Here is a 12430-nt window from a genome sequence, read left to right as displayed (position 1 = left end):
AATACAAGCTTTTTTTGCTGACTGTACTTTTTGTTGACTGTACTTGCATTGTCACCCAAACTACATTTGCATACCAAATTTCAAGTCGATGCTATTAACCATTAAGAGTTCCGTCCTGCGGAGACGATCCTGGCTAGACTACCAGGATGTCACTACTAGATCATTGTATTGTCACGTGATTTACATAAGTATGCCAAATTTCAAGTCAATCCGACTACTGGAAGTTGGTCGAATTTAACTTGCAAGATTTGACTACAGACAGACAGACAGACAACGGGTGACACTAAATAAAAGCTTGTAAAAAAATATATACCTCGCATCTACGAAACTGCAGCTGAAAATCAAAAGGAAGATAAGAAGGTACTTAATCTATATCTTTGATAGACAGCAATAAACATCACAAATAAGACATTTTAATTATTTTATTGTTCGTTTGATAGATTGTTCCTATTGCATAAATTTGACTTATATTTAAGTATCCTTATTCTTGTTTTGCTTTTAATTATTATTATTGAATTGAACTCTAATTTGACATTCTAAATTCTATTTTTTATTTTGGCTGGCAATTTATTGTAATATGATTTATTTTTGTATACATTTGACGATCCTTTTTTTAATTTCTTGTAATTAACTGGCATGTGTTTATAATGTGTTTTTCAAAAGGTAATAAATAAATCTAATCGGTTAAGGGCTAATTGAAGGGTTCGCAGCAAAATGGATCTCTAAAAATGAATGCTAACGTGATGAGATTACGTATGCACGAGTTTCGTTCCTTTATATAGCTAATACAGGTGTTCGGTGTATGTATGTGTTTCGGTAATTTTATAGCGCCATCGGTGTTATTTGTTGTTATTAAATGAAGCACTAATTTTTGCATGGCTTTCGTTTTAACAGTAAAAAGCTGTCAAGTTATTTTGAATTAAATTTTGAAGATGGAAAAAGGTCTCCGGGTTGTTAGGGATTAGAACCTGCATTTCATATATTGCTGCTGCTCACTGTTACATTAGATCCCTTAGTCGTCTTTCACGACACCCACGGGAAGAGATGGGCCGTCCTATTCTGAAACCGGTCACGGCACGGACTTCTCGATATTTACAACCAACTACGTAAATATCATTAGTTATTAAAATATTTTTTGACAAATTAGTTTGTCAATTTTTGAAATGAAAATTGCACATTATATATAATATCGACGTATGATAGTTTAATTATAGCTGTGTACATATTTATTTGGTTGTGTGTGTGCGTGTGTGATGTTTTGACAAATAAGGTTTTCAGGCAATTTAAAAGTCGCTAGTAAAGGTAGGGACAGTATGATAATTTGTGCACTTTTTAGGGTTCCGGAGCGAAAATGGCAAAAACGGAACCCTTATAGTTTCGCCATGTCTGTCTGTCCGTCCGCGGCTTTGCTCAGGGACTATCAATGCTAGAAAGCTGTAATTTTGCACGGATAGGTTTAAACTATGCCGACAAAATGGTATAATAAAAAATTCAAAAAATATATTTTTTAGGGTATCTCCCATAGACGTAAAGTGGGGGTGATTTTTTTTCTCATCCAACCCTATAGTGTGGGGTATTGTTGGATAGGTTTTTAAAACCATTAGGGGTTTGCTAAGACGATTTTTCGATTCAGTGTTTTGTTTGCGAAATATTCAACTTTAAAGTGCAAATTTTTATGAAAATCGAGCGTCCCCCGCCCCCTCCCCCCTCTAAAATCTAAACCGGTGGGTGGAAAAATTAATGATGATAGTAAGTATATCAAACTCTCAAGGAAAACTATAACGGCTAAGTTTGCTTGAGAATTATTAGTAGTTTAAGAGTAAATAGCTAAGGTATAAAACACTTCTTGGAAGATTCCGTATAAAATACGAAATCCTTAGAAAAACATTACTTAACTTTTTCGTAATGGCTACGGAACCCTATTTAGGGCGTGTCCGACACGCTCTTGGCCGGTTTTCTCGATAAAAGTTTGTGTCACAACTCACTGATGTTCTATGTGACAGACTTTTAATATGCTCGTGTTTATAACTCATGACCTTGTTTTGTATTCTTCCGTGCTCATGAGCATGACATAACTCACACTCCTAAAACGGGTGGACGGATTCGGATGAGAGGTATAGAGATACTTGGACTTCTGGAATAACACATTACCGATCCCGTGGGATAAATAAAATCCCAAATTTCAACCGCTATCCTATCAATCATGAAATTTAAGCACGAGTGTCACAAAGAGCACGATGTAAGTTTTGGTATTCGGCGAGTTCTCACGTTTTGGCTATTGCTCCGGCGCACACACTGACCTAAGATCCGAGCTCTACGCAGATCAAATTAATCGTGAGAAAAGCCACGTGAAGAAGCTATTCAACAATTTCCACGAGTTTTCCTTCTCATTTCTAAGGATCGCTCTTTAACCCTACGATAAAATCTTGAACGTTTGAAAAAAGTAGTTTCCTTGATGCTATCACGTTTTTTTAAAGGCACGCTTGACGCAACAGCTTGTTATCAGTTCGTCTGCAAATTTGCATAGCTATTGTATTATTGTGAACAGAAACATGTGTAGAACAAACACGACGTAAATTTTGAAGGCGCAGCATGTTTCATGCAAAGCGTAAAAAAGTTGACAGTCAATAATGCATGGTGAGTTCCTTTTCTTTACACGGTCTCGTAAGTACACCTGCATTAATATCTGCCACAGCGGAGCGTGCAAAAATATCTGACAGGTGCTACTGGCACCGGCCCTAGAAATAGAGTCGTATCAGATATTTATGCACGCTTTTTTGTGTCAGATATTAGGCTGGTGACTGTACTTCGTTACGTATTCGTTAAAATTGCGGCATTTACTATTTTTTTTTTGTTTCTCGGCTTGTAGGTAAATGTTGCTACGCCGTAGGGTCCATGTTTTTACTGGCTAGAATTAAGAACGGTGTTCCCTTCTTTCGCAGACTGAAATTTCGTAGAATTTCGTTTCGCAGAAAATGTTTCATATAATATTTGGTCCTTGTATTTTTACTTCGAATATTATTGTTTCAACGACTATTTACTTGAATGAAACATATTTAATAGAAAAACTATTGAATGAATCTTATAATCTCACTTTATTATTTATCAAATTTATCAAATTGTAGAATTATTTTTTAACAAATATTGTTTGTTCGATAAAATATATTAGAATAGGTTAGAAATCGCTACCAGAAAAGTTGGTTAGGTTAGGTTAGGTTAGAACAGTGACCTCGTCAGAAACGACTCGCTACTAGAAAAGTAACTAAAAGTATTATGGTCGCAGTAAACTGCGACCACATCAGAATACGAATTGCATGTTTTTCTTGGTAATAAGTTTTATAATAACTAAATAATATGAGAATATTTGATTTGTTATTCTTTGGTATGAATATCTAAACAAAAATTTATATTTGTAACAAAAAGCAATGATTTAAATTTCTTCAAAGTAAGTGTTCTTCGTATTTTACTCTAAGAAACGATAATATGATAAAAAAATGTCTGTTAAACGAAATTCTATTAAAATGTTGTCTCTAAAACAACGTACAACCGTTAAGAACACCTTGTAAATACCATGAATGCAATTGCAAAAAAAATTTTTTTCAGTAAAGTGTCTACAATGTTTTTCTCGATTTTCGTTAACTGCAACAGAGGCTAATACATTTTTGACCAGATCGAAACATGCATTTGTCTTTAACAAAATACACGCTATATTGCCGTTATTGCCTACATGCGTATTGTCACATACACTTTACCAAACAACGAGACCTTAAGAACTCCCGCCACTTTAGATCGTTCGAGTGGGGTCTATTTAAAATGGTCGATAGTCAAGCCCCCTTTTATCCAGGGTGGGATAAGTGCTCATTATGTTATTACAATCTCACATACTTAATGACCTGATTAGGTCTGTGACCTTAAGTTGGAACACTGGACCATTTAACAAGGCACTTGATCGTGCGGGTTCATCAAGTTCATCCCAGCCTATATACGTCCCACTGCTGGGCACAGGCCTCCTCTCAGAACAAGAGGGCTTGGGCCATAGTTCCCACGCGGGCCCAGTGCGAATTGGGAACTTCACACACACCATTGAATTGCTTCGCAGATTTGTGCAGGTTTCCTCACGATGTTTTCCTTCACCGCAAAGCTCGTGGTAAATTTCAAATGTAATTCCGCACATGAATTTCGAAAAACTCAGAGGTGCGAGCCGGGGTTTGAACCCACGACCCTCTGCTTGAGAGGCGATAGGTCAAACCACTAGGCCACCACGGCTACTACCTCGGCTACTACTACTTAACAAGGTGTCCACTACAAATCCAAAACAAAATGCCAGACTTTTCCCTAATCCACATTCATAAGTTCCCCTGACCAATCATGTCCATTTCAAAACACTTATATGATTTTTTTTAACTGCCCGAGATACTAAGCTAGACCCGATGATGGGAATTCACTGCACACCGAACGTGCTCAGTTTTTCGTTGACTGTTTTTATGGTGCCACTCTTTAATACGTCGCCTGGAACGACTGGTGTCAAAATATCGAGCTAAGTCTTGGGAAATCACGAGTATTTTCCCTGACCGTTTTGGATTTCTAGCAAATTTCCCTGATTTTCCCTGACCACCTTGAGCTTCCCTGACTTTCCAGAAAGTGGACACCCTGTGACTTTATTTTATTACAATATACTGTCAGTACTTTAAAAAAAACTCGTATCTCAAATTGGATAACTTTTCTGAGTGCACTTTATGACCATTAGGTCAAGGTTCAATTTTGTTGACGTATTGATTTGAGATACGAGATTTTTTCAAAGTAGTGACTATATATAAAACTTCTCAACTGATGGAAAAAACTACATTAAATCGGTTGCGTAGATTCAAATATCTAAGTGTATATATGTACATACAGACAGGCGTCGGGAAGTATTATTATGTTTATTTTACTGATACATTATCCGTGATTGACATAGGGCGCTTTTTATCCCTGAAATGTACAAAGTTCTAATAGCAGACGAAATTGCGGGCAACTAGTGTCGCATAACACGAACATTCTTCAACATGCCCAAAACAATCTGTTACTGAAGCCAAAGTCAAGTCCTCAGTACTGTCATCTGCATTAATATATGCCACAGCGGAGCGTCTAAATTATCTGACACGTCCTAACGGCCTTCGAAATAGAGTCACAGATATTTATGCACGCTTTGTGGTGGTGACTGTACCAACATTAACCCGCAACACGTGCGCCCGCGCCGTTTCGCGAAACGTCCTTACGCGAATTGTGTCCAATTCGATCAATTGGCTGGCAATCAGTGCCGGCGCCCCAGATCCAACAGTCACTGGGGCACTCTTACCGGTGCCATCCGTCAATTAGACATGCCTTAGTCATAAGAATTGGGACATGAAGTTCTGGGAAGAGCCGGGATGGGAAGGTTCTCGAAAATGAGAGCAGGACACAAACATAATAGTTACTAAAAAAAACTAAATAGAGTCAAGGATGTTGGAGACTAAGGAGACTCAATAAAAAAAATGAATTACAAAAAAAACTAGCGTTTGATAGCCGTTGTATTGAGTGTTCGGATAACCCAATGTTTTTGCACGACTGCTAAAAAAAGGAGTGTAATGTTTTCAAGGTTCATGTACCTACAAGGTACCTACGTAGTATGCATGTATGTGTTTCTTTGTTCCACCATAACTTTGAGAACTTTAACGTAATATTTTTATTTCATTCGGTCGGAGTAACGTTAGCTAACTAGCTTTTTAAAAAATCAATATGGTGGCTGTCACAATTATTCAGTTTCTTTTATTTATATGACAATATGGGTAAGTATCAAATTAAAGGACTTGAAGAGCACATTATTTTTAAAGGACAAACAGCCTTATTCATAAAAAGTTAGAGCCTCCTTGAAGGCTCCTTGAAGGCCCGATGCTAAAAAACATGATTCATAAACGTCTGTTAGCGCTAATCAGTCGATCAAGGCTCTGCTAAAGTTAGAGGACCGTAGACCCTCCTTTATCTCCCTGCTAAGTCACAAAATGGCCGCCACAACTTTGAACAGCTGACTTTGACAAGAGCAAAAAACCATACCGAAGACATTTATAGTGAAGGCTACGCAAAGATTAAAAAAAAAACTGGAAAATTTATTTTCAGGAATTTGTATTTAAAAATCCTCTAAATTAGCAACAATAAATTAACAATAAATATGAAAAAAAATTAGGAATAATAACATAATTATGGCTTTTTGCATAACGTAAACATGCGGATCGGAAATGGCGGGAAAACAAACATCACGCTTTTTATTTTTTTTCCTGCTAATTTGCTGTCACTGCTGTCAATTTTTTTTTTTAATTATCGATTAGGCCATTTTTTGTCTTTGATTTGTCAAGGTGGCCAACATAACGCGTCTAATCCGTCTATCAGCAGCTCAACAACTAGCAGACTGCTAGCAAGCGTTTATGAATCATACTTCTTGACATCCGTCTATTAAGGTTAATCAGTCTGCTAAGTAACAGACCGATCAAACCTCAATTAAGGTTTTTTTATGAATAAGGCTGTTAATGAATACCTACATTATATTATACACGATTCATTTCGATACTACGGGATGTAAATAAACTATGATACCTACCCGCTATGTCATCTGTTAGTAGTATTATTTAAAATTAATTTGTTGTGGAGGATGGGGTTGATTGTACCAGGGGTCAATTGTAACTGTATGGAATTAGTAATTGTCAAGTAATTCGATATTTTTGTTGTATTAAGATATAAAAACCAGTTTATTTAAAAAAATATAATGCGTGGCGTAGATTTACCAAGGGGTCTCCACAATTTCGACTTCACCTATAAGGCCTTCGCCATCTTAATACTATTGTGATATTGACAATACGGCGCCTGAATAACATTCCCAGTGGAAAAAAAACTCATTTACATAAACTCTATGGAAACCTAATGACACCATGTCATCTACGTACAGTCTGTGTCCACATAGGAATCTTTTCAATGTAACTAGTATGAAAAAGTGGAGAAATAAGTTAAAGAACCGACCGTACCAACGACGAACTGCGTATTTTTAAAGAATGCGTTCTGAATTATGCAGCAGCTACGTTCAATTTGAAGAACTTTGCACATTGTCATTGAGTGGTACAATTGTTTCCTTATAGATCGTGATTCTAGATTGTTTTGTCACGCGTTGAATAGTAAACAAATGATATCATCGACATTGCTAAGCCGAAAAACGTATAGCTTCGCTAATAAATGACATTCAAATTAAAATCATGTAGAATAATAAAAATAAATAGCCCCAAGCTAAACAAATCTTGTACGATAGTTGCTTGATAATGGATAAACCTACTTCAATAGATAAATAATATACTTAGGGGCTGTTTCACCATCCATTGATTAGTGTTAACTGGCGGTTAGGTGTTGTGATGCCGTCTCTATTTGTTTTGTTTGAATAGACGGAGACGGCATCACATTTAACCGTCGGTTAACGCTAATCAATGGATGGTGAAACAGCCCCTTAAAATAATATAACATCCATAACTCAGACGTAAACATTCATATTCATCATACAACTGTGTCCTCCTTCTGGGATTCGAACCCTGGACCCCTAATTTGAACACGGGACCTCTAGCTCCATGGTCAAGGTCAGTAACGAATGGGCAATCCAGTTTTAAAAATATCATTCGAAAATAATGAAATTATCACATTACAAATACGAGTGGATTGGCAGAAAATTACCGCTCTGATTAATGTGTGCTAAAACTCATCTTAAGAGGAGATTTTGTAGCAATTTCCAGTTTTTTACATTAAATTAACAGCAAGTCCATCCATCCATCCATCCCAGCCTATATACGTCCCACTGCTGGGCACAGGCCTCCTCTCAGAACAAAAGGGCTTGGGCCATAGTTCCCACGCGGGCCCAGTGCGGATTGGGAACTTCACACGCACCATTGAATTGCTTCGCAGGCTGTGCAGGTTTCCTCACGATGTTTTCCTTCACCGCAAAGCTCGTGGTAAATATCAAATGTAATTCCGCACATGAATTTCGAAAAACTCAGAGGTGCGAGCCGGAGTTTGAACCCATGACCCTCCTACTTGAGAGGCGATAGGTCAAACCACTAGGCCACCACGGCTTCAACAGCAAGTCGTTCAATGGCAATCCTCAGATTTTTACTTTGAATCCTACAAATGTTATAAATGCGAAAGTTTATGGTGCGTGCGTGTAGGTTTGTCACTCTTTGACATTAAATCAACTGGACGGATTTGCTTGAAATTAGGTAAGGTTTAATCGATAAAATGATAACAAAAATATCTATGCGTTTTTATTTGAATAAATTTAATTGAATGAAAAGTATTTGTAAGTATTGTGTAATGTTGTGTTAATAAAAAAAAATAGAAAAGAATATTATAAAAAATACATTAATTTGTATTTTCGTTTTGCCAATTAAACTCCCATGGCCCCTATTTTTTGTATTATATCATTACAATAATTACTGTATTTTACAGTACATAAAACTATATTACAGTAGGTAATAATACAAGTACTAATATTGTAAAATACGAAAGTAACTGCAATTTTGCATGCCCGTTTGTCTGTTCACGCTTAAACCGCTGCAGGGCTACTACGAAACTCGAAGTTCGTGTCGTGTGGTCCCTCTGACACTTATTTAATACGAGAGGGACGGTACGATACGAACTTCGATTTCTCGAATTTGGTAACTAGAGATTTGGTATGAGACTTAATGAGAACCTGGGGAGGGCATAGGTCAGTTTTTTAGGGATAGCGGACTAACAAATTTTACGGAGACGGAATCGCGTGAACAGCTAGTCTCACGCAAATTCAGCTCTACGCAATCCCCCTTGCTCACTTATCACTTGCAATTTTATAACTCTCACAGTCCATTTCATTGTCACTTTTATTGCTAATTATTTTCTTTATATGGTACCACTGATGGTCGCCAACTGACACATTTCTTCGCAATAACCTTGGCCTTTGAAGATCCTACTGAATTCCTGTTTCGGACAACTCTGGCCTTCGTGCTACCAAGTTCAAAATTCCAACTTGGTATCGTGTCATCCCGCTCATGGTAATAGTATTTAATACGAGAGCTAGCGAGGGGTTTTTTCAAGCAGTAAAGCGGTATAGGATGAATCAAAAAAGCTGGCACGAATGAATTGAATGAGAGAATGATTAAAACAAAATAATCGAATATATTTTTTAAATAGGTAAGTGCATTAAAGTACTTTAAATTAAAAAATGACAGTTGGGGTGTCAGAGGTTTCCAGTTTAATAATTAACTTGTTGATATACAATCCGTTACGTTATTTGAAAAATTATAAGTTTTAATAGAAGCTGGTCTATAATCAGGGATTGGCTGGATTAGCATCGTCATTCGCTATAGGTAATGTGAAAATGACTTCAAAATTAATTAATCAATTTCTTAACGAGATTTACAATACAATAAAAATATTATTCATCCTACATCAAAAATCAGTAATATAATTTTAATTTTATTCTGATTCACAGTAAATGGGTCAATCAACTTTTTTACCGATACTAATCTGTCCGCGACATTTTTCAAACAATTGCAGATTTTTGTAAGTAAACATGTTTTTTCTGTAATTTAATAGATGGTGTACATGAATGCATATGGCATCATCCTACGTAAGTTCAACCTATTAAACCGTGAAATATCTTGTTGGAAGTACGATTTTTTGGTAACGCCAGAGACAATTTTGGTAAGGCAGTAGACGCCCAAAGTGTCGGTAAAATAGTTGATTGGCCCAAATAAGTAAGACAACGTAGATTTGTTAAAGAACACAAACAATATTAAAAAAAAAAACTTTCAGTAATCATCTAACGACAACAACTGCTACATTTAAACATTAAAATTTTAGTAAAGCGATTATTTTGAAAGCATATTTTCTTTAATTTGTTATGTCCTGGAAATTCAAGTGTAATTTAGCCTATTCATTAATTTTGGAGTCATGCCCACAATCTTGCGAACAATGACGGTAATCCGTCTGATCCGATCCCTGCTCATAATCGACTGCGTCAGACAAGAAATAAGATTAATTGGGTTAATTATTGTTTTATTAAAATCGATTTAGTTTCGAGATATTGAAGTTTGAAATGACAATATTGTCACTCTTTCTACCATCAACCGTTACAACTAACACCGTTTCTTAGAATTTTTGTGCAGCTCTTTCTTGTATGATGTCATCGAAACTTAAGACGGGATTTTTAATGATGCTTTTACGAACGAAATGACGACACCTGCAGACGTTAGGAATGTGAAAGTGTTTAACCCGCCCGTCATCTCATGGCGTCTAACTACATAATCGTCTTGAAAGAAAACTAACGCCCGAATCAATCAATTAGTTATAATTGACTTGATTCGACTTACGTGCTGTCAAATATAATTATCGTACACAAAAAAACTCAGTGTTTTTAATTACCCCTTGATGAATTAAAAGTCGATTATCTGTCATCCCCCAGGATAACAGGATCAAAGGAATTTGGGCACAAATTTGTGCCTCTGGGAGAGGACAGGTTAAAAAAAATATTAGCGACAATGTTGTTTTGCTTTCAACTTTCTTTCACAATACAATAAAATTAAAATGCCAAAATGTATAAAAAACAATATCAACATACTCGTATTTGTTTGTTCGCTAACGTGGGTCTGCGCAGCCCGGAGTTAACTTTTAACCCCGAGTTAAATGTTAACCCAGGGTTAGTGTCTACTGTCAACTTACAAGCGTGTCATCATTTTGTGTGGTATTGTGTGATAGATAGTTGAGTCTGTGTTGCATTTGTATTGTTTTGTGGAAGAAGTGGATGACAGGTTCTGCATATCAAACATGTACATGTATCCCACAGACATAGATGTTTGAGGTAAACGTTTGGAAGCCGAGACGCAAGGAAAAATACTTAGTTCATTGACATGGGCCTTTGTAAAGTGAATTGAGTAGAAATCAAACCGAAATAACGATCTTCGATCATCTCCAATGCCCGATCAGCTGTACCGACCGATCTTATCAACCAAAATGTGGCAACCACCGTTGGTCCTAATTAATTATCAAAACATGTAGATGCCGAAAGGTCAACGAAACCGATAGCTGAATTTTATTGACACTCATTTTAAGTTAATCCAAGGCCGTTTGACCCTGCTTCTGCCTTAAAGTCAGAGAGAGCCAATGTCCGTGTGATTTCTGCAGACTTAAGCCTTTATAGATAAGCGTAGTGTCCATTTTTAGGTTAACTTTCTCATTCACCTTGTATCATGATCATGAGTCCAAACGAATTCTTAATGTTTAACATTTTAAGCCGAAACGGTCTTGACCGCGATGTGAGAATATAATTATGTGCATCACGGCAAATCTTGAACTGTATGTGGTTAACCTAGAACTAGATTATTGCTGACTTTATTTATGTGATAGCAAAGCCTTCTTTGTAAAACCGCTACCCTTCCCTACCCTTGTAAACCAGCCAGACGCACACCCGCTTTAGCCCCTATCGTCTTTAAACTTTCACTTACTCCATTGTTTGAAGGTCAATCAAGTAATGTTCTAGTCTTAAAATATATCGTAGCCTCTAATAATGTCGGCAGATATATCAGTAATAATAAAATAAGGGCCTACTTCCATCAAAAACATATAACATATATCGTAATATATAATATAACATCAGAAACTTACTAGAGACAAATTGGTATGGTGAAACAGGACCTAAGACTTTTGTCAAGTTGTCACACGTTCCTTTTGTCTGCTCTTCTGAGTGCGATAACTTTCAAAATTTTTGTTACTTTTACGTCATCCCGTAAAACCCATATCGAAAATACAAACTGAAATATAGATGCATAGAAAAACCAGAAAAATAAGACCAGCACTGGGAATGGAACCCACCACTGGTCAGTGATACAGACACGAATTTCTCCTATGCACCACATATCTCAGCTTGTTTGTTTTTCTTATTTTAGTCACTTAAGCAGCGACACTAGCGACATCTATGCTGTAGCCCTCATCGAGAAACTTTCAGCACCCCATTGGAACTAACCGCTAACCCGGACAAGAGATGTCGTATTAAGCATCAAATAAGCTAAACTTCATGTGGAGAAATTCCTGTCTGTCTATATCACTGTCCAGTGGTGGTGTAGTGGTTATAGCACGTAGCACGGAATGCGAGGACCTGGGTCCGATTCTCAGCGCTGGTCTTATTTTTTCTGGTTTTTCTATGCATTCTACATTTCAGTTTGTATTTTCGATATGCAATAACTTTCACCTTCTGATACGATATAAGGTCTATTTTCTTTATTTGATCTAAGTACTATCCCATCTACTATTTCTATATATTGTATTGTAAATCTCTGTACATAAAAAAGACATGAATTAAACAGAAAACAGGATAATAAGATGTACAAAGGCGACTTGTCCCTTAAAAGGA

The 12430-nt window shown here is 36.6% G+C and overlaps 1 protein-coding gene across 1 annotated transcript in view; it reads left to right on the top strand.

The window, feature by feature from the left end:
• The first annotated feature begins 2619 nt into the window (after positions 1–2619).
• LOC141430946 (protein adenylyltransferase SelO-like) overlaps positions 2620–12430 on the top strand; it is a 43691-nt gene continuing 33880 nt past the window's right edge. Inside the window, exon 1 of the mRNA XM_074091844.1 lies at positions 2620–2637. Within this exon, the coding sequence (XP_073947945.1) occupies positions 2635–2637 (3 nt within the window). The 5' untranslated portion in view covers positions 2620–2634. The remainder of the gene's footprint in view (positions 2638–12430) is intronic.

The sequence above is a fragment of the Choristoneura fumiferana genome, chromosome 9, assembly GCF_025370935.1.
Source record: "Choristoneura fumiferana chromosome 9, NRCan_CFum_1, whole genome shotgun sequence".
In the NCBI taxonomy this organism is placed as follows: domain Eukaryota; kingdom Metazoa; phylum Arthropoda; class Insecta; order Lepidoptera; family Tortricidae; genus Choristoneura; species Choristoneura fumiferana.
The sequence above is the reverse complement of the archived record's forward strand: the minus strand, read 5'-3'. Positions and strand labels throughout refer to the sequence as shown.